The 25,958-nt window shown below is 44.7% G+C and overlaps 1 protein-coding gene across 1 annotated transcript in view; it reads right to left on the bottom strand.

Annotated features, from left to right (window-relative positions):
* Positions 1–1,067: 1,067 nt before the first annotated feature.
* Positions 1,068–25,958, bottom strand: part of sema6bb (sema domain, transmembrane domain (TM), and cytoplasmic domain, (semaphorin) 6Bb) — a 117,919-nt gene continuing 93,028 nt past the window's right edge. The window contains exons 15-17 of the mRNA XM_070960315.1: positions 25,390–25,467; positions 21,312–21,370; positions 1,068–2,356 (exon numbers count right to left, since the gene is read on the bottom strand). Coding sequence (XP_070816416.1) covers positions 1,449–2,356; positions 21,312–21,370; positions 25,390–25,467 — 1,045 coding nt within the window. The 3' untranslated portion in view covers positions 1,068–1,448. The remainder of the gene's footprint in view (positions 2,357–21,311; positions 21,371–25,389; positions 25,468–25,958) is intronic.

Genomic DNA, 25,958 nt, shown 5'->3' with positions numbered 1-25,958 from the left:
CCTCCCTGCCCTGGCAAACCAGTGAATAACCAGAGTGGGTGAAGCAGAAGAGATGCCCGGTCCTGGTTGGTACATCTCACATGACGGATGGCGCTGCTGTCCTCCTCATTGATATTCCACTAGGCTGCGGCGCTGGGCTAGGTCCCTGACTCTTAACGGCTATTTGTTGCCGCAGTCTCCTCCTGCTTCTGGGGCACAAAGAGGCTCAGTGTCGGGCAGAAGAGGCTGAATGGAGCTCCCAAGCGGCCGGGCCTCACAGACCCAGTCAGACAGCCAGACAGCCACAGCTCACATTCCCTCCTTCAAATGGACTGCGGAGCCCAGGGGGGCCTCAGGTCAGGTCAGACAGACCCAGGCATACTGAGAGGCAGCTAGGGAGGGAAGAATGGAGGGGAGATACTGTTCCTTTTCCCAGTGCCCAGCTTCTTCTCACATCCCTAAACTTCCGTTTGCTTTGCTCAGAAAACAGTTACAAAACATCAACTTAAATTGGCTTCATCTTCACCTTTATGTGTTTCTTGCTTATTATTGCTTTCTTGCACTCCGTGATGGCTCTTGTCCAGCGCTGCCTCTGAGGCAATCACAAAAATTACATTGGGAGTCTCAACCCTTCATGAGCCACTGGTCGATCACCCAGACCTCTGATTGCTAAACACTTCAGCACACACATAATAAAATCCGTTTGTCTCTCTGTGATTGTTTATAAAAAGGGAAAATAACGTCCTCCTCACAGAAACTTCATTATATAGTTATACTTCACAGTTAAAGACAGGACACTGGTTGGGGTTGTTGTGGCCACTCACGTTCACACAAACACATTCGCACACTGCATGATTCATTGAGAGTCAGTGCCCTCTGGCACGGCTACAACAGTTATAGTCTCATCTGAAATCCATAGTAAAGCACATTGTTGTCTGCTGGCACCAAAAAAAAAACAACAAAAAAACAAAAGCAGAAACAAAATTTCACACTCAAACAAGCTCCGTGGTGTCAAAACGGTGAGCAAAATGGCAGAGGGAGACCTTTCACATTTGGCGCTGTAAGTGAACTTGTCTTTTTTTTTTTTTCATCCCCACATGTTTCTTTGTGAAGTTTCCCTTTCCTTTGCACCCCTCTCTTTACCTTCCTGTTTGTCCTGCGGTGGCAAAGTCAAGCTCTGAGGGTCGGACCACTTACAGAGCAGAGGGGTGCACCTCAGATTAAGAGCAGAGGAACGGAGACGTGAGGAGAGTTCTCTCCTCTTTTCCATCGCTCTCTTTGTTTCTTTTCTCTCTGTCTCTCTCTTCAGTCGGCTGAATGACGTCAGAACATTGAATGACAGTGAGAGAGGACAGACAGGGTAAGGTTGGACCGGGACAGTGAGTCTGAGGGGTTGATTTATTCCAGTCTGCTGTTGGAGGGAATGGGTGTTCAGAGAGAGCTTGGTGCCAGGGCTCACGTACTTCACCTCACTGGCCACTGGGGGTGCGCTCTCCCTTGTTCTTCCCCAGGAGATGGCTGAAGTCAGCCAGTTCTCCCAGCCCACGAGGCCCATGCATTTCTGGCCTGATGAGGCCCTGGCGCTGGGGGTGATAGGGCGCTCCATTGTTGCTGTTGTAGTTGAGTGCCTCGTGACTCCAGCGAGGCTCCCCATAGTCCATGTGGGGAGTGGGGGCGGAAACAACCCTCCGTCGGTCGGGGGAGTCCTGCGGCGTGGCGGGGTAGATGTATTCTCCCGCTGAGTTCCTCAGGGTGCCGCTGGGACGACTGCCACCGTGCTCTCCTCTCTGGGTGGCTAGGATCAGGTAGCGCTGGCGCTCTGTGTGCGGGGGCAGCATGACCTCCCCCGGGTCCTCTATCCGGACCATCCCTCCACCCCCTCCACCTCCATGCAGGAACTTGGAGCTCAGGTAGATGACAGAGTTGTTGGGGCAGGGTGTCCCCACAGTGGTGAGGAAGGTCTGGCTCTGGTCCCAGTCGGTGTCTGGGAGACGCATGGCCCGTTTCTGCTGCAGCGGGGTCTGCTCCGGCGTAGGCAGCAAGCCCGGGTCCATCTCTCCTTTAGGCCAGCCGTTGGGCGTGACAAAGGGGTTGTCTGCCTGCGAACGACGCCTCTCACCGCCGCTGGTTCTGGTTACGCTCATTACGGACCCGCTGCGACCCTGCCCCAGCATGCTCTGCTCTTTGTCACCTTTGCGGCGGGCGCCGGTGGCTCCAGAGCCTCGGGAGTGGCGGTGGCGGTGACTCATGATCCAGCAGACAGTGAGGCCAGAGAGGACGGCCCCTGTTGCAAAGGCGGAAACAGCAGAAACCACCAGCAGGTTCACAGACACCAGGCCGTCAGGCTCCTCGATGAAAGTCTCCTGAAGCAGCATTCCTACAAACAGAGAGAGATACAATCGTTCACAAAAGGAAAGCCATCAGTCAACTGGCGGAGCCATGTTAATAGCATCAGTATTTCCTGTATTAAATATGTGGGAGTTGACAAACGGCGAGACAAAATGGCCCATTTTCTCTCTCTCTCCTCTGTGGGTGGGAATGGTTGTATGCTTTCCAGCCAAGGTAGCTCTGGCTAATTGCCTTCATTACGTAAAGTGGATGGTGATTTTAATAGCTGTAATAACTGTCTTCCTGATTGAGAATAGCTCTCAACCCTAACATGTTTCACAACATTAGCTTTATGGGGAGAGATGCCAAGTCTGCCATTAATGGTGAGTAATAATTTCAAGTTTTTCTAATGTTTACCGTGAAATTCTGCTCTGCTTCCCATCTGGATATTTGTGTTGTATACTCTACTTGTGACTTGCAGGTATTTTGATTAAAAACAGTACTTGATAATCAGTTAATTCTCTGGATACCTCAGAAGCTGAAAACTTCTCGGCTCAGCTTTTAGTTTAATGTACAGACCCAGTAAAGACCTCAAACACCTGAACTTGTTGTCTATGCTGTGGATTTATAAATAAAAAGTGCTTGTGCTCCTTTTTGCTAAAACAAATATGCTGAGATTGTTCCCTCGTTGCATCTATACGCCAAAGCCTTCGCAAGGATAAACATAAGGCACCCTGTTTATAGATAAATGGCACCATATCAGCAGACAACACCACGGATTTCTGTATTTCGTTTGTGTAAGAACATGAGATGAACTCCCTCCGAGAGAAGTGTTTATGAATTATTGAAGCTATGAATACAGCTAGACCACAGCGCGGGCTGCCATGGATCAATTAGGAAAATGCCAGAAGAAAAGTTGTTCTGTGCTGCGTGAGCTCTCGGGACCAACACCAACGAATACAATGAAATTGTGCCAAGGGAAGCAGATTGGAGGAAAGCAGAAGAAGGAAAGAGGAGGGGTGTTACATAGAGAGAGAGAGAGAGAGAGAGAGAGAGAGGTTGCCTAGAGCGAACTCGAACATTTGGGGCCTTAGACAAACATAGTAATAGCTGTTAAATTACAACACCAATAGCGGCGGAGGGAGGACGGTCTCCACAAGGACAGTGAAATAAATCCTTTCTCACAGAAAATGAATGGATGTCATTAATAGACATTGGGAGCCACTTACTCACTTACTCACAGCACAGAAAAGGAGCAGGACGAAGAACGGGAAAAGAAGGAGCAGTGTTTTTTTTTCCAGACAAACAGACTTTTATTGAGTGACAAATTCATTTTTAATGGGGACAAGTGGAGCTGGTTGTGGTGCAAATACTCGTACAGCCTGGTGGTTAATTAATGTGGCCTGTGGCTTGGCATAATAAAGTGTTACTCTACACACTGACACTGAGCTGGAGAATGGCTGCTAAAACCCTGCGAGAGACTGCGGAGCTGCTGTGCTGCGCCAGAGGTGCTCTTGTACATATTTAAGGGGCAGTTGACCAAAAAGTGCATTAAAAAACTGTTTCTACTCTCGCCCACAGTACAGTCTATCTGGTTTCATGTGATTTTGGGAATATCTGTCCAAACAGGAGAGAGCTCAAAGCTGGTTTGTGTTGGTTGAGCACAAAAAAAAAACACATTTTCAAAGCTCCACAGTAGCACCTCTTTTCAAACACAGTGACACAGTTACTAAAGGAAAGGCTCCGGCTTTGTTTTTAGCTCTTTCCCTCTGCGAGAAGCTGCTGGCAATTGTGCTTTGGTAAAAATAGTTCTTAATGGGGGAAAAAAGCACAAAAAGGTGTATATTAATTCCTCCAGATGGTCTTGGCCCAAAGCCTTTCCAAAGACACAGTGAGAATGACCTCACACTGTACAAAGAGAAAGAGCAGGAGGGAGAGAAAGAAAAAAGAGACACAGAGTCCACTCGCTGCTATGAGGCTGCAATGCTAAATGCTAATATCAGCATGCTGACTTACTCATGTATAAGGTATGATAACAGCCTGAGGTGAGGCCCATGGGAATTGGGTTGGTTTTGCAGGTATTTGGATGAAGTAAAGAAAGTATTGGACAAATTAGCTTTGTGACCTGATGATGGCGCTGCATAAAAAAGGGATCATCTCATCTGAATGTGAACGTGCAAAATTTCATGGCTGTAATTTCACTCAGGACAAAAGTGGTGGACTAGCACTAACATTCCTTGAGACACGCCGGAAACAAAAATATCATTAAGACCTAAACAAAAAGGTTTTATATAAATAGACGGGAACTTTGTGCGTGTTTTCTTTCATACATTCAGACAGTCGGTTCACTGCCAAACTGTAGTTTCACTGCAGGCCTTAAAGCAAAACTGCACTCTGAACAGTCCAGGTACAAAATGACCACAATTATATTTAACATTTATCGAGTCCTTGTCACTTACAATTTCATCTTCTAGCCTGGATAATAGATCCTCGGCACATCAGCGTGGGTTCATTCTCTCAACAAGTTTGCAGTTTCCATTGACTGAAAGCTGGCATTAATCAGCTGAGCTTGTTGGTCAATCAATGTCCTTTTCAGCACTAATTAGTCCTTTATCACATATCCAATAAGCTTGGTGATACACGTGGACGTGGGCCTTAGTTAGAGCCTGTTAATTAAGTGACATGCACAGTTCAGTTCAGTTCAGTTCACCATCAGGCAGTTCCTCCTGAATAAACACATTTTCATCAGCCGACTTGTGTTCAGTCTAAAAGCGTATTTGTTTTTAATTTTTTTATTTGCTTGATGTCACAACCTCTTCTTCCCTCATTTTCTTTTAATTCCTTTTCTTCTTTGCTCTTCCATTAGTTCATCACTGCCTCTGAATATCAATTTTGGAATAATACTCATATTTTGATCTAAAATTAGATTTTTCTTCATTTAACATCCTCCTGAAGTTAAGTCCTCGCATGTGCTTTTTAAAGTGTTTATTTAAGTGAGTATTAAGGTGCTTTTCAGAGGTTAGCTTCTCACAGTGGGATATGAAAACTTCATCGCTGGATGTCTCAAAACTGCTCTCAACGCAGATGGCAGCTTATAATTCGGATCTCATGACATATCTTTCTTCACTCCTGTCACACAGCCAGCTCATGCTTAGGCTAACATGCGCAGCCGCTAAGCACGCATGTTCTTCTGTGTTTATATTGAATTTGGCATTGGCTCATTAGACGTTCTTTTCTCCTTGAACACATTGTTGGCGTCTTTGTTGCAGCAGCCTAAACATAACCTCGATTCTTGCTGTATTTATTTTCAAGTCTCAGGCCAATATTCCATTTGGAAAGGCTGCCAGTTTCAATCACATTATCGCTCCACTCCTCAGTAAAAAGGGTGTTTTGGTGGGCAGCAGATGCTACACAAAGAAAAACATTTGGAGGTTATCAGCCTGTTCATCTACAGTGTCCATGCGCACACACACTCACACACACACACACACACACGCAGCATGAGTTTGAAAAGTGAGGTAATGAATTGATTCATTTTTTCAATAAACCGCAGCCCTGATGATTTTGTAAACAACACTGAAGCGCTGCAACCACAGAAAATTCAGAGCAAGGCAGTAACATAATGGGGTTGAGCCCCAAATCTCCTCACATACACACAGAGACACACACACATCACATCTGGAGTTGTTGTTGCTGTACTCAGCTGCAGAGGTTGTATATATTTCTCTAACATTTACCTCAACTGTGGTCCAGGGTTGCTGTGTGGCACTTCAGATTAAATTCTGCATGGTGCAATAATACCGCTGTCATCTTCATGCAGGAGGAAAGGTCTTGACAGGAGAGCGTGTGCCTGTGTGTGTGTGCCTGTGTGCGTGTGTGTGTGTGTGTGTGTTAGTACGGCTCCTTTGTGAGTATGCATGTGTGTATAAACGCTTTAGCTTTAAAACGGAGCTCAATATGCTCCCTCAACTCTCTTCCTCTTGACATGGACACTCAGATATGTTAATTATTTTGTGGATTTCACTCCCCCCCCCCCCAACATGCCTCACACGTCTTTCTTGGATGCACAACATGTCGAGAAAAATAAAATGACGGATGGATAGATTTGGTGAGTGTGTTTTTGTGTGACAGGCAAGTAGCAGGCAGGTTTCCCAGCATCCTGCCGAGAGGTGACAGTAGAAGCAGCAGCTTGCGCCTCCTCTCCTCCCTTCAACTCTCCTCTCCTCACTTATTAAAGCTTAATGGAAGCCAACGGGCCTGCCTGTCAGGCTGACGCACACTGAGCTGCTCGTCTCCAGGCTTCCAGCTCCAATTACAGCGTAACAGTGAGAGAGGAGGAGAGGAGAGGAAAGGAGAGACGAGAGAGGAGAGAGGGGAGAGGAGAGAGAGGAGAGATGAAAGTAGAGGAGAGGAGAGGAGAGAAGAGAGGAAAGAGGAGAGGAGAGGAGAGGAGGGGAGAGGAAAGGCAGAGAGAGGAGAGAGGGGAGACGAGAGGGATGTTATGTAGGTTGAGGAAAAAAAAGGAAAAGGGAGGAGAAATGAGGAGAGAAAAGGACATGAAACAAAAGAGGAGGAGAGTTGAAACAAGAGAGATGAGAGGAGGAGACTGCTGAAGAAAAAAGAGGAGAGGAGGGCATGAGTGAGGATTAAAGAGGTGAAGGAGGAGAGAAAAGACCCAGTTTGTACCAAAAATAGACAGATGGAAGAATACTTTGAACAGGATATGTGTGTAAAATATACTAACATAACATCATATACATATGTATTCCATCAGCTAACTGTCACATTCAAAGCACAGAGGAGCTCCTTCTTTTTTTTGGTGCATCACTTCCTTTGTCTCACCCGCAGTCGTCTGCTCCTTTATGCCCTGTATCGTCCTTCCCTCCCTCCAATCCTCCTTGTTAGCTGTTAATCCTCTTTCAATATCTCTCCCTTACCCACCACTCCTTTGATCACCAGGGGGGGCGGCATGATGGGAGTAATGGCTTCAAAATTCAAAAGAGAAGCAGAGAAACTTTCACTCGCACACTTCCAAATCAAGGTCGTTCCTGCACGATCAGATTTAATATCGGCGCCACAAAGCGATGTTTCCGTCACGCAGCCGTCGTGACAGCTGTGGTCACGTTAATCGGGGTGATTTTTGTGGAAGTTTTCCCTCATGTCTTCTGCTCTCATTTCTCCCCCTGCCTCCCGCCGTCCTGCCGGTGAGGAAGGGAAATTAATGAAAAGCCCTGCACGCTCTATGCCAGTTGTTAAACATTTCCCTTGATTAGAGCACTGGCAGAGGACTCTGTCTATCTGCACGGCCCATGCTCGCAGTTTGGCGGCGCTTTTGTCAACGGCCTTGTGAACATGTGTGTGCGAGATAAAGAAGGGGAGGCAGACGCGGGGGAGGATTTTCAACCTAGCATCGGTGATATTGATGCTGATTAAAAGCATGCATCCAAAGGATAATCACGGTTTATTACAACTTGGGTCTAATTTCCATCGTGTCGTCCATCACTTCCAGCGGGCATGGTAGAGCTGGACTCATCAAAGTAACTGCTGAAATCTGCAAACACTGTAGCATCACTACAGTGAAGTCTGGCAAGAGCGCGTTTCAAGACAAGACGGTGAATCTAAACCAGTTGTTCCCGAGCTGGGAGACCCCTGAAGATTAATCTGAGGGGTCAATGAATATTTAACAGGTGAAGAAGAAAAAAACATTTCCACTACACAAAATTAGCCAGATTTATTATTACTGCATTATCTGGTGAACTATTAGAGAGTTTTTCCCTCCACATGCTTCTAAACTGTCTAAAAAGCTGGGAACCAGTGATCCAAGAAACATTATTCAAAGGTAAAACAGAAAGTAAAGCACGTCCAAAATGTTGGTAATGATCCCTCATTGCACAGGGAAACTGTGTGTGCTTACAACTAAAGCAAGTAGAGAGGAAGAGTTTAACCCGAAGGTCACCTGGGATCTGGATGGAGGTGGCGGATCAGAAAGCTGCTTCATGAAAGAAAGCAGGGCAAAACATGGTCAACCCAGTCTTCATTTTGATCATTACGTTATCAATTAACACGCCAAAAATATCGATCTAACAGAGAAAAGCAGAAACGCGAGCGCGCAGCGGTGCAGCTGCCTGAAGCTAACAGACAAATGTGACCGCCGGTGATCCCGCTGTGAGCTCGCCTGCGTCAGAGCACATTTCTGTAACAACTTCTAAACCGATGATGATGACTCATGTCCGCAGTGATTGGGCAGCTGTGTGGAGGTGAGAGACGAAGTAGGGAGAAGTTCCCTCTCTAGCGCTCGTGTTTGATTGGTTACTCATCCGATTTCACCAAACAAAGACCAGCATGCCCTCTAGAAGAGACCATACACTGTGGTCTCTCCTGCTGTGAGCCCTTACCTTCATATTTAAATGATATCGTATCTCCCTCCTCTCTATGGCGGGTGAATTTTCACTTGACTTTTGATGGACAGACGACACCTTGTACACACTAGTCCTTTTCAAACATAACCCGACCTTTATTACTCCTGATCAGAAGCACGAAAACCAGCAAAACAACACCCATATTGTAATAAACCAAAAATGATTCTTCAAAAAGATCACCTGACGCCTGGTTTTCATGATTGTCTGGAGGTGTTAGCTGTTTCAGACGCTAACGAGTAAATTTGGAACTGTTTGAGGCTTCCTGCAGATCGATAAGTTCCTTAATCAAAAGCCAGGCCGGGGAACTTTTATGCAGTTTGTGCGCTGGAATGCATGTGTTAGAAACACAGCACATCAAAACAGAACAAAGAGACTTCACAGCATCCCGGTGGACCTGCCGGTGCCACGAGCACGCACTTCTGAGCTTGATAGGTTACGACTGTGTCAGTGTACAGCCACTGATCTGAGGGGCTTTCATCTCCGGATTCCACCATTTCCCTGCATGTTAATGTGTTGATGCACGCGGTGACGGCAGGGATGCACGTGGCAAAGCATGTGCACCGTGGTGTGAATATGTGTGCATGGATGTATGAATATGTGCGTGTGTTATTAAGCGACTGCATGCACCCGCCTGCACCCATGGCTCACTGATTTTGCTCATTATCCTCCTCTCCTTTTCCTCTGTTGAAAGACTGCAGGCACTATTTTGTTGCTTGTTTTTAGCACGTCCTCCTTCTACCTGCTGTCTTACTCCTTATTTTTTACCATGCCCATTACTTTTCTTTCAGCAGATACACTATATATCTCACCCTCTACTTCCACTACCGAATCTCTCTCTCTCTTTCACATACACATACAGTACACCTCATGTAGTGAGCCGTGAAGCAACACCAATGTGTACACAAGGATGGAGAGAAACTGAGGCATTAATGCGCGTTAAAAAGAAGCAGGATCTCTGCAGAGCTCCTTACTCGGAGTAACCCTCGCTTGCTCGTAAACCGTGTTTACTCTCAGAATGACTGTAAAACCATTTACAGTCCCTCCTTCCTGACAGCGTTTACACAGCACAGCTGAGGAAAGCTGCTGGAGCGTTCTGCACGACTCCCTGGTTAGAAAGAAACAATATACATTTAAAAAAAAAGAAGAGAAAACTCAACCTCAGCTCCTGAGGGCCAGTCAGATGTGCCTGAACGATCAATATGTTAAAACATTTATGCGCACCAGCCATGTGTTTGCAATTAAAATTCCATAAAATCTCCACTGAAAAAACTGCTGTTAATAGATTCAGGTCTTCAGCTGGGTCTATTAGTGAGGGCGGATCAGGCTTTTGGCTGGCTCAGAGTCAAGGTTTGCGATGATGACTGCATAATTACATACCTGCACGACTCTTGCTGCCTATACATTCCTCTCCAGCATCTTAATCTTTAACTCTCGCCCTCTTTCTTCATTTCACCTTTTCGTGCTTGTAGAAAAATCTCTGCTTGGGGTAAATGAGGTAAGTCCAGAGTTGCTTTTTGGGAGCGCTGCGTTAAAATCATCAGAGGGGGTCTGACTCCCTCCTGCTGCTGTATAATCAAAAGCTACAAGACTTTTTTTTTGGTTTCCTATAAATGTTTTTTTGTTTTTTTTTTTCTCAGCCTTTGCACACATGTTGCTGTCAGGAATGTTCCTCATTGAATTTGTGGATTCAATTATATCAGGAGACCTTGTTTTGCCAATCTGGTCAACCTTTAGCAAGAAGCAGCTTAACAAGGGCGAGTCTGTTCGCAATTTCAGCTGCATCCAATCCAAACAAAGCAACTGGGCTGTGGCGGACACTGTGGTGAAATAAATTGTTTTCCAGAGACTTTTCGTGTGCATGAGAGTGCACGTGTGTATACGTACATGTGTGGCTTTCTCAGTAGGATGTAGTCTTTATTATTTTCCTCTATATCCTATAACTTAGGGGTTACGGAGTTGGCTGCGCTTTCGTTTGGTAATTGATACTCTCATTTTAGGTGCGAAGCCAAAAGCATACTGTGGAGAGCAATAATAAATATTCACAAACATGTCACCGGCAATAAATTGGAGCGCAGGTCCGCATAGCATTAGTCTAACTATCTTCCCAGAGGGATCATATCTCTCATTCCCAAATCATGAGCTGTGCAATTTCTACCTAATCTCTCTCACATGCAACATGCATATATCACATCAGTGCACGGTGCTATATGATACGCCCACCAGCTGAAAACACATGCCAGTTTGTTTTTATGTTCACATCCCCGGCGTTGAAGCGTTGGACTCGTTCCTGATGCAAATTTCTGAAGGTTTAACAGAATGATTAAACCATCGGGCCTCATGTCAGGGCTGCACGCCATCTGGGTGGCTGATTGAAAGTACCCTCACCCCATTCGTTCAGCCACCCGCCTGCTCTGTTAATTTACAGGCCGTCTTTAATGAAATGTCTCCGCTGTGACACGGGCCAAGGCCCCGCAGGTGGACGTGCCGCCGGGACACATCCTGAGGCGAATGATCGCTCAGACTCACAGCGCCTGTCGGTTGACCTGGACTAAAGAGAGTTTAAGGGGATCAATACTGAGTTGCTGCAACAAACCCGCAGGCGACAGAGATAGGAAGAGTCTGATGGACAGACTGACAAATAAAGTGACAAACAACGAATGAGCAGGGGAGGAAGTGTCGAAGAGAAACACAGATGAAGTGAAAGAGAACGGGATTGAGACAGAGAGAGTGTGACCGAGTGAAACAGAGAGAGAGGGACGGTGAAAAAAGTGCAGTAGTGTTATTGATGTGTCGCAGAAAGGAGGAAAAGTGTTGTTTGATGCAGGGAGTTAGGGGAACTCGCCGTGGTCGATTTCTGTCTGAATGATAGACACAAAAACAATCCCCAGTGGTGTGAGTGGGGAGTAGTTACAGTGCTCTGGATGTCACCCTGTAGGACTCTCTGCTGAGGCATTACACAGCGCCTCCAGGTCCTGCACGCACTTTACTGGACCACTATTACTCAGCACCGACCACAGACCTGCCTGAGGACACTTATTCTTCATCAGCGTGTTTGTGTGTGTAAGAACAACCAAATTCTTTACATGCGAGTGTTCAGTTTCACAGATAATGAGAAGAGCCGATGGCTTCAGGTGAAATCACAGTGCTACATGTGCCAGTCTGTCATTTTTCACCCCGTCTTTTTGAGGATGGCGTCCGGATCACACAAGACAACATATTAATCAAATCATGTACAAACGTGAACGCAAACTTGTCTCACACTTTTGCAAGTTTCAGCTTTTTCGCACCAACAAATCAGACTTACTGTCACCTTGAAACTGAACAAATTACATTTATGATTTCCATGCAGCAGGTACGGATTGACATATTCTTTTAAAATCCAGGAGTCTGGCTGTATTTATTTCATTAATTTAATAACTTTAACGTTTTTTGATTACTCAGAGGGACTCTGTTGCATGATGAGTACCTCATTTGTATTTGCATGGCATCTCCCTGTTTTTTCTCTGTCATTTTCTACTACCTGAAGCGTTTTCTGAGCTGTCAAGGGCACTAGAGGGCCACGTCTAGTGTGCAGTGATCAGTGGCCTCTCGCAGCACGAAATAACAGCTTCTGGAGGTGTGGGGATGTAAAAGGGCGGATATTGGTTTAGACTCTTAAAAGTTTGGTGTATTTTTTTTGGTGAAAATCAGCAAAAAAACTGAAACGATGAGCAACTGTGGGCTGTGTGTGTGCAACCCTCACAACCCAAAATCTCACTTCAACCAGTCATTGAAAGATAGCAACCCCGTGCACACACACAAACACATCTATCAGCGAGGACCCGTGGCTCGCTGAGGGGTCAGTAGGCCCCCTGTGTTTTTCAAGGCTCTCTCCGAGGCTCCTGCTGTTGGGAAGGAGATGTGAGCAGCAGAGGGAGGACTCAGAGGAGGAAGTCAGATGAAAGAGCTGAAGCCCTTCAGGAGTCCTCGCACCTCGCCAAGCTTTCCAGAGGCTGAGGCTGCTATTCTTATCTTCTTAGAGCTTGCTACAAAAAAAAAATCCCCATATCTACACTGAAAACTGCACACCCACCATACAGTATTCCACTCGCCTTGTTCGGCTGCCATGCCAAGGTATACACACACACACACACACACACCCACGCACACACACGTCAATTGTTATAAGGCACGTTGGTCCTCATATTTCATCAGCTGAATCTCGGTATTCACAGAGGGGATCAGCTCTGTTCTTCAAGCCTCTCAGAAGCTCCGCAGGGTGGTAGAGATGTGTGAGTTAGAGCACAGTCTGGCATCTGGGGATGCACAGCTACACACCACACTCCCTCTATCTCTGCTTGTCTATTCTCCCGCTCTCTCCCTCTTTGCCCTTGGTGTCTGACTTGCGGGAGTGACAGCAGAGGGAGTCAGGAGGGGAGGAAGGACGACTGTGGCGTCAAGGTTACAGAGCCCTCGCTCCGTCTGAAACAGGAGACCGCATCAAACAAAAAATGAACTACTGTGGCGAATGCTTCCCCGTCTCCTCTCTTTCTGTCTCGTTTCCTGTCTGCCTCTCTGTTGGGGTTCAAGCTACAGGGCAACACATTTATCATGAGCAGACTTAAGACTCTGTGCTTTAACTAGCTGCCATGTAAATACAAAGAACTGTGTCGACTTTATGGGTTCCCTCTCCTAAGCCTCAACTCAGGCCCCATTCCAAACCGCAGCAATTAGAGTGGAATCAGATGAGACCACGGTCGTAAATTTGGCAACAAATCTTCTTTCCTTCCATCACAACCAGAGAAGAGAAAGATGGATTCGGTCCTGGCTCTGCAGTGATCATCATTCGCTCTTAACATGACGCCACAACAAGGGATCTCCGATCTGCCGTTGCCTCATTGATGTTTCAGTGGACCTCAATTACTGAGTGATTGCATCCCGCTGTTCCACCAGTCAAAACACTGCCTTTCTGCTGGAAATATTTTCACAGCGCCATAATTGCTTCCATCTGTAGCCACACTGTGGCAACGCTAGCAGTGTCATTACGGCTGAGTGAGCTCACAGCAAAACGGGTGGCGAGTGCGTGCACGCGAGCGTGAACGTTCGCGCGTGTCGGTGTGGGTGCGCTCGTAGGAGAGACGACTCTGCTTTTATTGACACGGAGGAAACAGAGATTTGAGCGATGAGGGGAAAGAGATGAAGCGGGACGCGTCTCCTGTAGCAACAGCACCGCACACACCTCCGCACGCCGCCTCCTGCTCCTATTTGACGGCTGGTTTAGCTGAGTTGACTTTAGCTGATGAGCCGTCTGTGCAAACACAATTTGACTCATTCCCCCAAAAGGCCTGCGAAATAAAACGAGGGCGTGCTTTGTCGTCGCTGTCGGGAGATTCAGGCGCTTGGCATTTCTGAGGCTGCTGCAGGGTCCTGGCAAAACGATTTGGACGTAAGAATCTCTTTCCTTTAGGGTTAAGGGATCCTCATGGGAAACTACAAGAGCGAAGTTGGAGGTTTGACAGAACATTTAGCCCTCATTCATGCTGTAACTGATCTGCCTGTCAGCGAGGGTCACGACCTGGAAAAACTAAAGCCGGCCAATCGACACGTCGTGATTACCTTCCCTAAGTGCATCTGACATCCTATACCGTCTGTCAACGCCTGAACCAAATCTGACTCATTATGCTGTTTACACAAATGGTTTATGTACCCGTCACATGTCCAAACACAGACACAGACACACACAAAACCCTACAGCAGTTCAGAGTTATTTAGGTGATTTCTGTCAGTCAGGTGTGTTCTGCTCAAACATCATTAAAACTAAATCCAGCACAAATCCAGCTGCAGTTTGTCACACTAGCTGAGTTGTCCACTGTGAAGAGCCTGCTAATTTAGAGTGCATGCAACTGTTCACACAAAGACACTAATGGCTCTATTTTCCTGCGAGCAGAATTGCTATATCAGACTCTGGGCATGACCAGCTAATTTTTTTTTTTCAATTTTAGAGACTTGAGGCACAATCCCGATAATCACACAACATAGGAAAAGCTGAAGAGGGGGCTGGAGTCGAAAGAGTTGATCTTCATTAGGTGGGTTTATAGCAAGAACCCCAAATCACATGAAAACTGTCGACCAAATATGTTCATTACTTTATGATTTTGATCAACCATTTCTTTGAAGAATCAAAACTAAAATTATCCTCCTATCAAGTATTGTCTGTGTAGCCACGGCCTGATAGGGCTCATTTTTCTGTTCTGCAGAACACCTTTCCTGTCCAAAAACTATTAAAAGAAAGTTTTGTAGCATTTTACCAGGTGTCATGCAGTTTTTCCTTTGTTGCAATCACCACAGTTTGACAAGCTGACTGGAAAAAAGTCTTTCTGTTAGAGAGCAAAATGTGCAAAGATGCACACAAACAGCTTTTATACTCATGAGGATCTTCAGTGTTTGTGTTTGAGTCTGTGTTTGTAATAGCTTATTAGTCTGTGAAGCTTGTGTGTCTAGTTTGTTACATCCAAGTGTCAGAAAAATTGAATAATTGATGAATGTACCCACACTGTTTAACCTGAGAGTAAATATAGGTATTAGATTGCTCAAAATACAGACCGCACATGAAATAAACATCTTATTCCAGCTGCTGCACAATAACTACAGGTGTTAAATCAAGAGCAGAAGGAGAGATCTTTAGAGCTCATACTAAAGGCATAAAAAATACATCGAGAATGGTCTTTTGATGTGTGAAAAATGTGCATCAAAGTCAAAGAGGCAAAATTCACAATACATGAACGATATGATACCTAAGCCTTGCACGTTGCTGTTCGTGGTTGTCTTTGCAATAAAATGTGCTCTCAGCAGGTGGAAGTGCAGTTTCTTGCCAGAGCAGCTGCATCTCTTCACCTCCCTCGGTGTGTTTGTTTGGACCCACAAAATTACAGTTAGTCTGCTTGGCGCCTGAGAGAAAGTAGAGTCCATAGGCTAATAGGCCTAAATTAGACACAAACGCACACTTATACATGCACACATAACTGAATGCAGTTATGCCTCTGACCTCATCTCTTTCATCAAAGTGTCCCTCCCGCAACACATCGTCTCAATTAGATGTCGTGTTTCAAAACTGTGCTTTGATCAGAACGGGTTTAGAGGACCGGCGTGTCTCCACATACTAATACTTGGTACTTGCTACTTTTGTGTATAAATTTCTGACTGAAGACCAGTTAACTGGGGACAGCTTGTCCAATTAGGGACAAAACTCATGTGCCCAATTGAAAAACAGTTGGTTTATGGGTCAGTGGTTAAGGTTAGGGTTAGGAAATGCTGTAAGTCTATATACTGTCACCATGGGGACTTATGGGGACTTGCTTTCCTTATTCGGACAAAACACAAGTCCCCATAATGTTAATCATTAAATCTTGGACTTGACTTGAGTTAAGGCTAGTGTAAGGTTTAGGGTTAGGCAAGTAGAGGCTGTGGTTATAGTTAGTGTAAGTCAGGAAATGAAAGTAAGTCTGTGTAATGTCCCAACAAGTGATGCAAACACAACAGTGTGCGGTTTGTGGTGTGGTCTTTGTTTGCTAATAAATGCAGAGACAGGCATGAATAACAACAAGGCAATACCCTCAGCTAAACTCCACATCCTCATATCATTTAACATAATCAAACTGATCTCCAAACTCTGGTCTTCTGATGCTGCGGAAAAACACATTTTTAGCAACAGCGGGAGGATAAACTTTTATGATAAATTAATAAAAAGCAAATGATGCAAAATGAAGATAGCCGTGTGAGAAGGGCAGCGGCTCCGTGATTAACGAAAAGAGAAGATTAAGAGGACGTGAGGCAGGTGGTGTACATCACCTCGACAGAGTTACAGCTTGGCCACGAGCCCGCTGAGGAGGCCGGTGACAGCGGCATGACACAGGAGACGCCGGTGGCACTCTCAGTCCATTTGTCACGCCGGCCTGGCGTAGCACCCCTGAAAACAGCCGCTCCTCTCCCTTCCCTGCACCTCCCTCCATTCTCCAAGCTTTCATCCAGCCTCGCCCTCGCCTTTTCTCCGTTTCCTATGTGATTACCCCCGCCACCTCGCCTCTCTCTTTCCTCTTCTGACCTCCCTCTCTCGGTCCTCTCTTCCTATCACTCCGCTTCTTTTCTTATTCACTCTCATGACTCCATACTTCTGATCCCCTGAACCATTTCACCCTTTCCATCCTCAGAGTTTGCCTCCTTCCTATGATCTCTCAATCTCTTTTTGCTCTGCCCTCCACTCCTGGATCTGCAGCCCCCCACCCCCCACCCCCGTCTCAGCCCCAGTCCTTTCCCCTTGCAGAATCACCCTTGATATCTATTCGACTGCCATCAGCCTGAGGAGAGATGAAAATCGATTCTCCCTCCAGCAACTGCTTCTCTCTGGCTAAGGAGAAAGGGGAGGCAGTTAGCTGGGCTCTAAGTAAGGCCGTCCATCCATCTCTCTTTGAGGTCTGAATACAAGGCTGCTCTGAAATCAGTGTAGCACTGACTGTGACTGGAGAGAGATGAAGCATGAGGGAGAGGAGAGGCAGAGGAGCAAAGACTATGGCACAATAAATGAATTGTTCTTTTTCAGACAAGCTGCAAAGCCAGAACTAGCATAATTTCCCCTTAAAAAGAGAGCCAATTCATCCAAATTACGAACAACTCCTTTCTCACTTCAAAGTGCATCTAGCAGTATCGAGCCATGCGGACCGTTTCACTTTCATTTGGCCGGCTTTTCGGATGTATGTCTGTGAGACTTCTACCACCAACAACACAACTGAGGTAACTGCAATTATGTTTCTAGCACTTAACATCATTAAAAAATAACTTAGAGGAAAGAACACAGCAAAATAAAAAAAGAGGCTCTGATGGAAAAAAAGGATCCATTTATTTCATACTTATGAGGTGAAAGCACTTCAGTTGTAGGACCATTGTCAACTTGCCTGAAACGATGGCCCCATTTCTTTAGAAAACGTTTCAGTGGAACTACTTTGTACTCAGAAAATATCCCCACAAAACCAGAATAAATAAAACAAAATGCTATTGTGGCAGGATAACACAAGAAGTATGTGTATTTTGTGAATTCGGTGAAATGTAGGTCAGCGATCCTCAACTTTGTTGGTTTGCGATCCGACAAAATGAGTCGTCAGAAGCTCGACCAAAGACGAATTTTCCCCTCTAAACCTTCCTGATTGTTTTATTTGAATACTTGTTAGCGACCAGAAGCAGTGAAAGTTTCATTTCATGTCGAGGAACAATGTTTTTTCCCTGCTGAGTTATTAATAATCTCGTGACCCCTTGAATTTATCCTGTGACCCTCTGAGCCCCCCCTGACCTGTAGCGTGGAAACCACAGATTTAACTGACACTCTCACATTACCTGTCACTTCAAACCATAAAGCCGCTCTTTATGCTCAATTTGCTGTCGAAGATGTTCATGTGAATCCGATCATGAGTGGAGGCCCGAGAGGGAAAATTTAGTTGACGTGCAGCTGTAGGAAGCGACTCCTCCTCGAGAGGAGAAGTATGCAAGGGGAGATTGAAAATGAGATTGCTGAATTTCCCCAAAGAAAGACAGATAGACCAGACCATATCTCACCTCCCATCTGCTGGGTCAAGATACAGACAGGTGGAATGAGTCCAATATAGAGGTATGAAATATTCAGCAACCAAAAGCCTTCCGTCTATTCCAACAATCCAAGTCTCTGAAGAGGTTGTGTTGGCGTGTGCAAGCATGTGTGTGCGGATTGTAGGTACACAGATGAATGGTATACATCCGGTGTGAATACGGTGCGTAAAGAGAAGCACAGAGGAAGCTCACAGACACACACAGAGAGAGTGTGCAGGCAGTTTTCAAAGTCTTAACAGTGTCAGTGACAGTTTGTCATAACAAGCTCATTGAAGCTGCGCCTCTCTGTCTTCCTCTGACTGAATACTGTGTGTGCAGATGGCTGAAAGAATCTTTGTCTTACAGGAAGACAAAGAAAGATGGACTAACTAGCAACAGGGAACACTGCAGAAAGCATCCATATCCAGAGACAATGAAAGTGTCAAAAAAAAGGAAAAGATATGATGAAAAGACCAAGTTCATCACAGCACCTGAGACAAAGTGCTGTCTAAGTGTTGGTGGCAGCCGTCGGATAGATGCCGCCTCACGCCGCCGCCGTGCCGACCCGGCAGCTCTCGTTCATCTAGCGACAACAGAGCTCACCTCTGTCAACAGAGTTCAGCTGGGGCATATTTCATGACGGGAGCAAACATGCCTCCGAGCTCAGATATTCCTCAAAGGCAGAGAAAGAGAGCAGAACGGCACTTCTCTATCTGACAGCGGTCCAAGAGGAGCAGCCGTCAGGGCATGGCACACTTTCATCTCCGTGTGACTGACATCATTTGATGGGTACAAATCTGAAAATTGATATTCTGCCTCATATTTACGGCCAGTTTAAAGGAGCGCTCCGCAGATTTTACATGTCTAAGTCAGTGTAGCCGTCACGGAAAAGACTACACAGCTTGCAAAACAGTCTTCTGTTGCTCTGGAAGGAGCTTTGTCAAGTCTGAAGAAAGGCACTGTCAGGTTGCATTATGGGAAATGTGGGAGTTTTGGAGCTTGGCCCAAAGAGTAGATGACTGATTTTTGTATCTCTTATGTTTTACAAATGGGTAAATATGACAAGGAAAAAAGCAATGTAAACCAAAGTTGCATACTTACCGTGAAAGTAAAAGTAATACTGAAAATGGCTTTTCTGTGATTTATTTGAGATACTTAAGAAAAACTATTACTGTTTGTGGTCAAATAAGAGCTGGTACAATGCCTCTTGGTACAGAAATGGGTCATTATGCTGCTTTGGGAAAAGAAAATTGAATTTGTCCAGCGTGTGATCTCGGGGAATACAAAATGAGAATCAATTAGTTTTTTTTCACATCCTTTGTATTGGAATCTTTTGTTTAGTGACATAAAAAGTACAAATGAGCTGACGGATGTGAAATGCTTACGATGACCTGAAACAGTTGCCTGAATGTAAGATATTCAAACTGGGTGGTTATTCATTGAAGTTACGGCCGTTCAGAAAACCTTATATCAGCACGGATCACTCGGGATGATTTGTGGCCAAAACAGCTGGAATCTCTTCTCTGCTGTTGTAAAGGTGTCTTATGATCCCATGAGGGAAGGGCTAAAACATAGCATGACACACATTTATCTAGTTGGCAGGCGCTTTTGAACAAAGCGGCGCGCATAGAAAGGGATCAGGGAAAAGTGCTGCGATGATTTACGGGGTGAAGAGACTGGAAAAGCGTTCTACACCCTCAGCATCGTGTCTTTACACGCTGTGACCCTGAGACGCACCAGAGGTCAAGATATAACAAGTATAAGAGGAGGATTTGAGACTAGAGCTTGTAAAACACTCTATTAGCACAGCAAAAATAATTATGTTCATCTCTCACCCACTGGTGTAATACAGGAGTGGAGTAATGATCATAGAAGTTGCACTTTTAATTACAAGCTTCCTGCACAACAGTGTGCATTTGCAGAAGTGGAGTTCCCTCGTGGAGAAGACATTTCTCTGAATTCTCATCTACTTTATGTTATTTCACAAAAACTAATTTTTTAGGAATCAGAAGCAGGTTTATGATCTGTTTTGAATACAGTGAAGCCTTTGGAAGAGCACGGGTTTGTCTTTAGGGGAAGGAGCAGCAGCTTAAAGTAAGGTCCCCCACATGCTCTATAAGCAGCAACACATGGGCTCAGTGGAGACAAATAACTAGCTTAACTTCGCCATGCATAGAGTGAGCATCAGCCATCAGTTACAGAGGCCGTCCCCCGTGGTTTGGCGGTCAGAGGACCTGAAGTGAGAGAGCAGCATCAAACAGAGCGCCCATCTGAAACAGGATTAAAGTTGTACGCGCGTTCAGATTATGCAATATTTATCTGTTCTTTTCTCGGGGAGCACGGCACATGAACTCGGGGAACTTTCAGAAGCACAGGATTAATTTGCACGCATTGGAATTAGTGCTCAGATCAAAGAGAGGGGGTGTCATGGGAGTATCCAAAACCTCTGTGTATCTAGAATAGAGATTTCACTTTGCTGTGTACCACTTCTATTTTCATAATGATATGGAGAGAGAGAGAGAGAGAAAAAATGGAAACATCAAGGGGAATTCAAGCCGGAGTTGAATATAATTAACCACATGTATATGCAACAAAAACCTACCAGACCGAAGCAAAGATAGCATACAAGCAAGGACAGAGTAAACAGCGAGGAGAACAAAGTTAGCTGAAACATACACGAGGATTTTCTTGCCAGCTCGGGGACAAATTGAGACTAGCAGACCGTCTTCGCGCTGGATCTCGGTGGATACTCTTGGGAGAAGTGAGAAACTACAGAGCACTGAGGTGAACTGGGACTTGTGTCTGTGTTTATTTGTGGATTTCCTCCGTATAAACTGAAACTACCAAGCTCTTCCTCTATCTTACTGTATTGCTGTTTACCCTGAAGGTATGAGAGTTATATAAGGACCTGGGCAAAGACAAGAGAGCTATTAGCTTTACCGCTTGTGGGCAAACACATGCAAACACACACAGACTGAGAATCACTCCTCTTACCGTCACAGTCGCCCAAGTGGGCCACGTTTCCCTGTTCAACATCTTGCTCGAACGGCAGTCTGCAGAGGAGAAGAGACACTCATTAATCAGGAGACACAGAGGCACAGCAACTCAGCCACTGACACACAGCACAGATCCACTGTGATAGAGGAAAACTATCTCAGTGTTACAGCAGAGGACAACGCGCACGAGAGCACAAATCTCTACGAGCTCCTTTACCACATCGACTGTTGGATTCTTTGTTTTTATGTTGAGAAAGTAAGAATAAAACAATTAAAACAGCAAAATAACTCAGGAGGCCCTTGAGCTGCTTAATATCCTGCAATAATCACCATTATAATTTAGAGATAACCACTCATGCCCGCAGGGTCATTAATTAAGCTAATTAATGCACTGAACTGCAAATACTTCTCGGTCAGCATACTTGTCTTCTTAGATGTTTGTGGTGTAAATATGAGCTCCGTGTCGACTGAGAAGCTTGACTAGTTTGAAGAAAATCTGAAGAAAAAAATACTTTATATCATCAGTTTTATGAAAAACCAATCACACCTGAAACAAAGAGTAACTTGTCATGTAAAAAAACTTCTCTCATTCCTGAGAAACGACGACATATGCCATTTCTAAAACTTTATCCCTGTGCTTTAAATCTCATTTCCCATTCAGGTGACAGGGGAGCATGGAAAACTCAAAGGACAATAACATGATGAGGTGAGGAGAGGAAATGAGAACAGCACACGGGCCAGGTGCAAAAAAACACAACTGCTCTTAATTACGGCTCATATCAGGGAAAACTGAACGTGCACAGAACAGGCTTTGTGAGTGTGTGTGTGTGTGTGTGTGTGTGTGAGAGAGAGAGAGAGAGAGAGAGAGAGAGAGAGAGAGAGAGAGAGAGAGAGCACATGTATAAGGCTTCATTGAGTACAGAGGACATTTACAATGTGAGTGGAAAAGCCTGTGAATGGAGTAAAACATGCCTGTGCAACAACTCGTCTTACGTAAAAAGCTGCAAAAAAGAAGAAATTACATATGGACACACTAATTCAGATTAGATGAATAAATATTAGCTCCTAATTTTGTATATATTACAATCAGTTATACATAAACCCACACAAGGTTTACTCTCTGATTTCAATGTTGGATATCTGACGTGGGGAAACTGCAGACACGCACTGACGAATCAGTCCCGTCCATAAGGTCTAACTAACATTATTGTAATTTTCTGCCTTAGAAGCTATTCATGCTGGCAAAGACTGTGTTCCACCCTCACATCTTTGGACCAAAGAGTGTTTTAAAGGAATATTTTTACATTTTCGGATTTGATGTTCTTGCTGAGAGGTAGATGAGAGGATCAATACTCTCTCACTCACTCTTATCTCCATAAATCTGCTACAGCCAAGAGATGGTTAGCTTAGTTTAGCATGCTGACTGTAAACAGCTAGCCTGGCCCCGGCCAGAGAGAAGAATCTGTCGCCCAGCACCTCGAAAAGGTCACTAATTAACATGTGATATCAGCTGTCTCATTCACACAGATGTGTTGCGCAACCTTTGGTTTTAGCAGTAGAAGTGTGCTGTGAACAAGGCTGGGCCCAAAAACTGCAGAACTGTTCCTTAAATAAACTATTAAATGCTGCATATTTTTAAAATAAAGCCTTTGATAATATCAGATATCAGGGATGCATTTTCAGAATTAACTAGACTTGAACTGCCCGAGACTGACTGACTCACACTTGTGACCAAACACTTCAGACTTGTTTAAGTAAGGATCCGTTGTATCAGCGAGCAGCAGCAGAGATGCTCAGAAGAACTGATTCAAGGCTATGTGATCATTTAAGGAACATTTAGAGAAAAATAGAGCTTATTTCAAGTGCAAGCCATCAGGGTATGAAGCCTGTTTTGAATACTGGCAAATATCTTTTTTACTTATAGAAGATAGAAGCTCTTCACATTTCCGAGCTATGAGGGGTTGATATATATGTGCAGATTTTCATATATGTTACTTTGACAACTTGATCTTTTGTGGTGATGAGTCAAAACCACAGACACTGGATCCCTATCTGGCCCACGAACAACCTTTGAAGAACCAGAGCACAAACTACTCAGGGATGCTGAAAAAGCTAATCGGGACAAGTGACAGAGAAGCTGGCGTTCTGCAATTAGCTAAAGGCTCAGGCAGCAGCGCAGCCAACGACTGTGCTTTTAATGCCGAGAAATCGCGGTGACAAATGACTCCGAGTGCATTGTGAACCTACAGCGGTTGTCATCTTAATCTTAATAAAGAATAATGGTTTGTGTTCAGTTGGCTGCCCCTCACGGACGGTGTGCCATTTACTTGGTATACATTAGTGTTGCCTGTGCGTCTGTGTGTGCGTGTGTGCATGTTTTTTATTCTTTCAACACTGTTTTTCATTCCCACAGGTGCACTGGCTCTATATTTAAAGGCTTCATGATAAAAGAGAAAATGATAAAGACCATATGTTTATTCATGTCAGGTACTGCGGACAGTGTTTGCAGCAGTGGTTCCCAACCAAGGGTAACAAATGGGAACTTTGTGCTTGTACTTGTGCAATTAAGAGAAAGTGAATAATTAGAAAGCAAGAAGCAGAGAAGGTCAAAAAGTTAGCTAAATGGTTGAAATAGCCAGCTTAAATGCAGTTCACACAATTTACTGAAAGTGATGGATAAATTGCTGTAATATTTGAAAGGACTCTTTGGCAATAAGCGTTAAGTAATGATTAAATTGTTGAGTTGGCTAACAGCTGGAATGACAAGATAGAATAAATGGATTAACAGCTGGAATTGTCAGATAAAAGTGAGGATAAAATTAGCTAAAATCAATGGATAATAAATTGAAATTATTAGCTTAAAGTGGGTGATAAATTGTTGAAATGATAAGCTAAAATCAATGGCTAAACAGCTGGAATCAATAGCTTCAAGTCATGGATGATCAGAAGCTAAAGAAGGTGAGGATTTTTTTTCTTTGTATCACCTTGTGTAATAACAGGAGTGAACAAAATGACCATGGGCCAATCAACAATAAAACCGAACACAGAGCCATTAATCCGCCCAAGAAACAACCGCAACAAAAGTTCTTTTCATCAGAAACCGCCCAAATTACAGTCTAATGTTGTATTACGGCTGAGCTTTCCTCTGGCATCAGTTTGCAAGGAGAGGTTGCATTAGTCCACAAAGAGGAAATCCACAGTAACTCAATGCAAAATCGATTGCCAAGTTGACTGCCCTTGGTAAATCAAATCAGGACCAACACAGAGGCCTTTAACAGTATAAGCAGGCAGCCTGAGGTGGTCTTTAAGGCCCATGTTGTCTGCTCTGCTGGCACTACACCTGTGTTTTGAAGGTCTAACTCAATAAGCAGCCTGACTAAGGAGAGATTTGATTTCACTGGAGGGAGGCAGCTATGACGGGAGGTGGGCTGGTAAGACAGACCGCCCTGTTACTGTAGCAGGAGGATAGAGGGGTCACACAAACGCACATACTCGCACATGCACACACACCAAGACATCCAGGCAGATACGCACATAGAGGCAAGACGCTGTCTGGTTGACAGTGTTACACAACAGAGAAACGAACACAATACTTTGCACCTACAGGGTGTTACAAAGCCAACACTGGATAACAAGCAAAGTAATGAACATGGTATTGTTTAATCGTGGCAGCAGACATCTTGAATCAATAAGTGCACACAGAGCAGACTGTGTGACAGGCTATTTAAAGGGCACAGATGTTACTGAGAAGCTCAAATAGTCACAGGTAGAACCACGGACTTCCAGACAAGATAAATAATACATGGGACAACTGGGTGTGCTGTCACAAAAAATAACCTTGAGAGCACTGATACGAGCAGAAATAAATCAAATCAAGGGAAAACAAGATTAAACGAACAGAGAAAGGTGGTAAAACAGCAAAACTTCAGAGGGACTTGAGGACAGACAAAGAATAAACCAGACAGACAGAGTGTCAGTGTGGTGATGCAGGGCTGGTACTGTTTCCTGTATGATGGTGCAGACAGTGAGTGTGTGTGTGTTATGGTGATGTGTATACGAACGGAGAGGTGTCATACCTGGTCCCAGGTCTGAGGAAAGAGCAGGTGCTTCCTCTGGTCCATCCACAGTAAGGGTCCCTGGAGGCGATACAGTTCCTGCAGAGACACAAACATTCACTTTACTGGGAGTCACTTCGAATTCACCTTATACAGCATAAACCATACTAGGTTCATACAAGGAACTACATATCTCATCATACCTCATACTGATGGTTTTTGCATATTAGCCCATAGACAACAAAATTTCAAAAGTGTGACGTGAGTTTTTAGATTTACTTCCAACTTTCCAGAGAACAATTCATATCCATTCATTTCAAAAAGACTTGAAAGTTACTGCTTTTTGTGATATATTTCTCTGTCAAAGTTATAACAACTCAAGATGGAAAATGGATTTGAGGGCAGAGACAGATGTTTGCGAAACCTTTCTTGTTAGTGCACGAAAGCACTTCTAAGAATTAAGTCTGAAAGTTAATTTTTAACTTTGGAATCAGCGGCTGAACAGAAAAACAGGTCGAATTACGAGCTTTTTCCAGATGCGTCTCATGGTCTTCAGAAGATGGAGATGTAACTAAAATGTCTGGAAAAAG

This window comes from Chaetodon trifascialis, chromosome 4 (genome assembly GCF_039877785.1).
Source record: "Chaetodon trifascialis isolate fChaTrf1 chromosome 4, fChaTrf1.hap1, whole genome shotgun sequence".
Lineage (NCBI taxonomy): Eukaryota > Metazoa > Chordata > Actinopteri > Chaetodontiformes > Chaetodontidae > Chaetodon > Chaetodon trifascialis.
The sequence above is the reverse complement of the archived record's forward strand: the minus strand, read 5'-3'. Positions and strand labels throughout refer to the sequence as shown.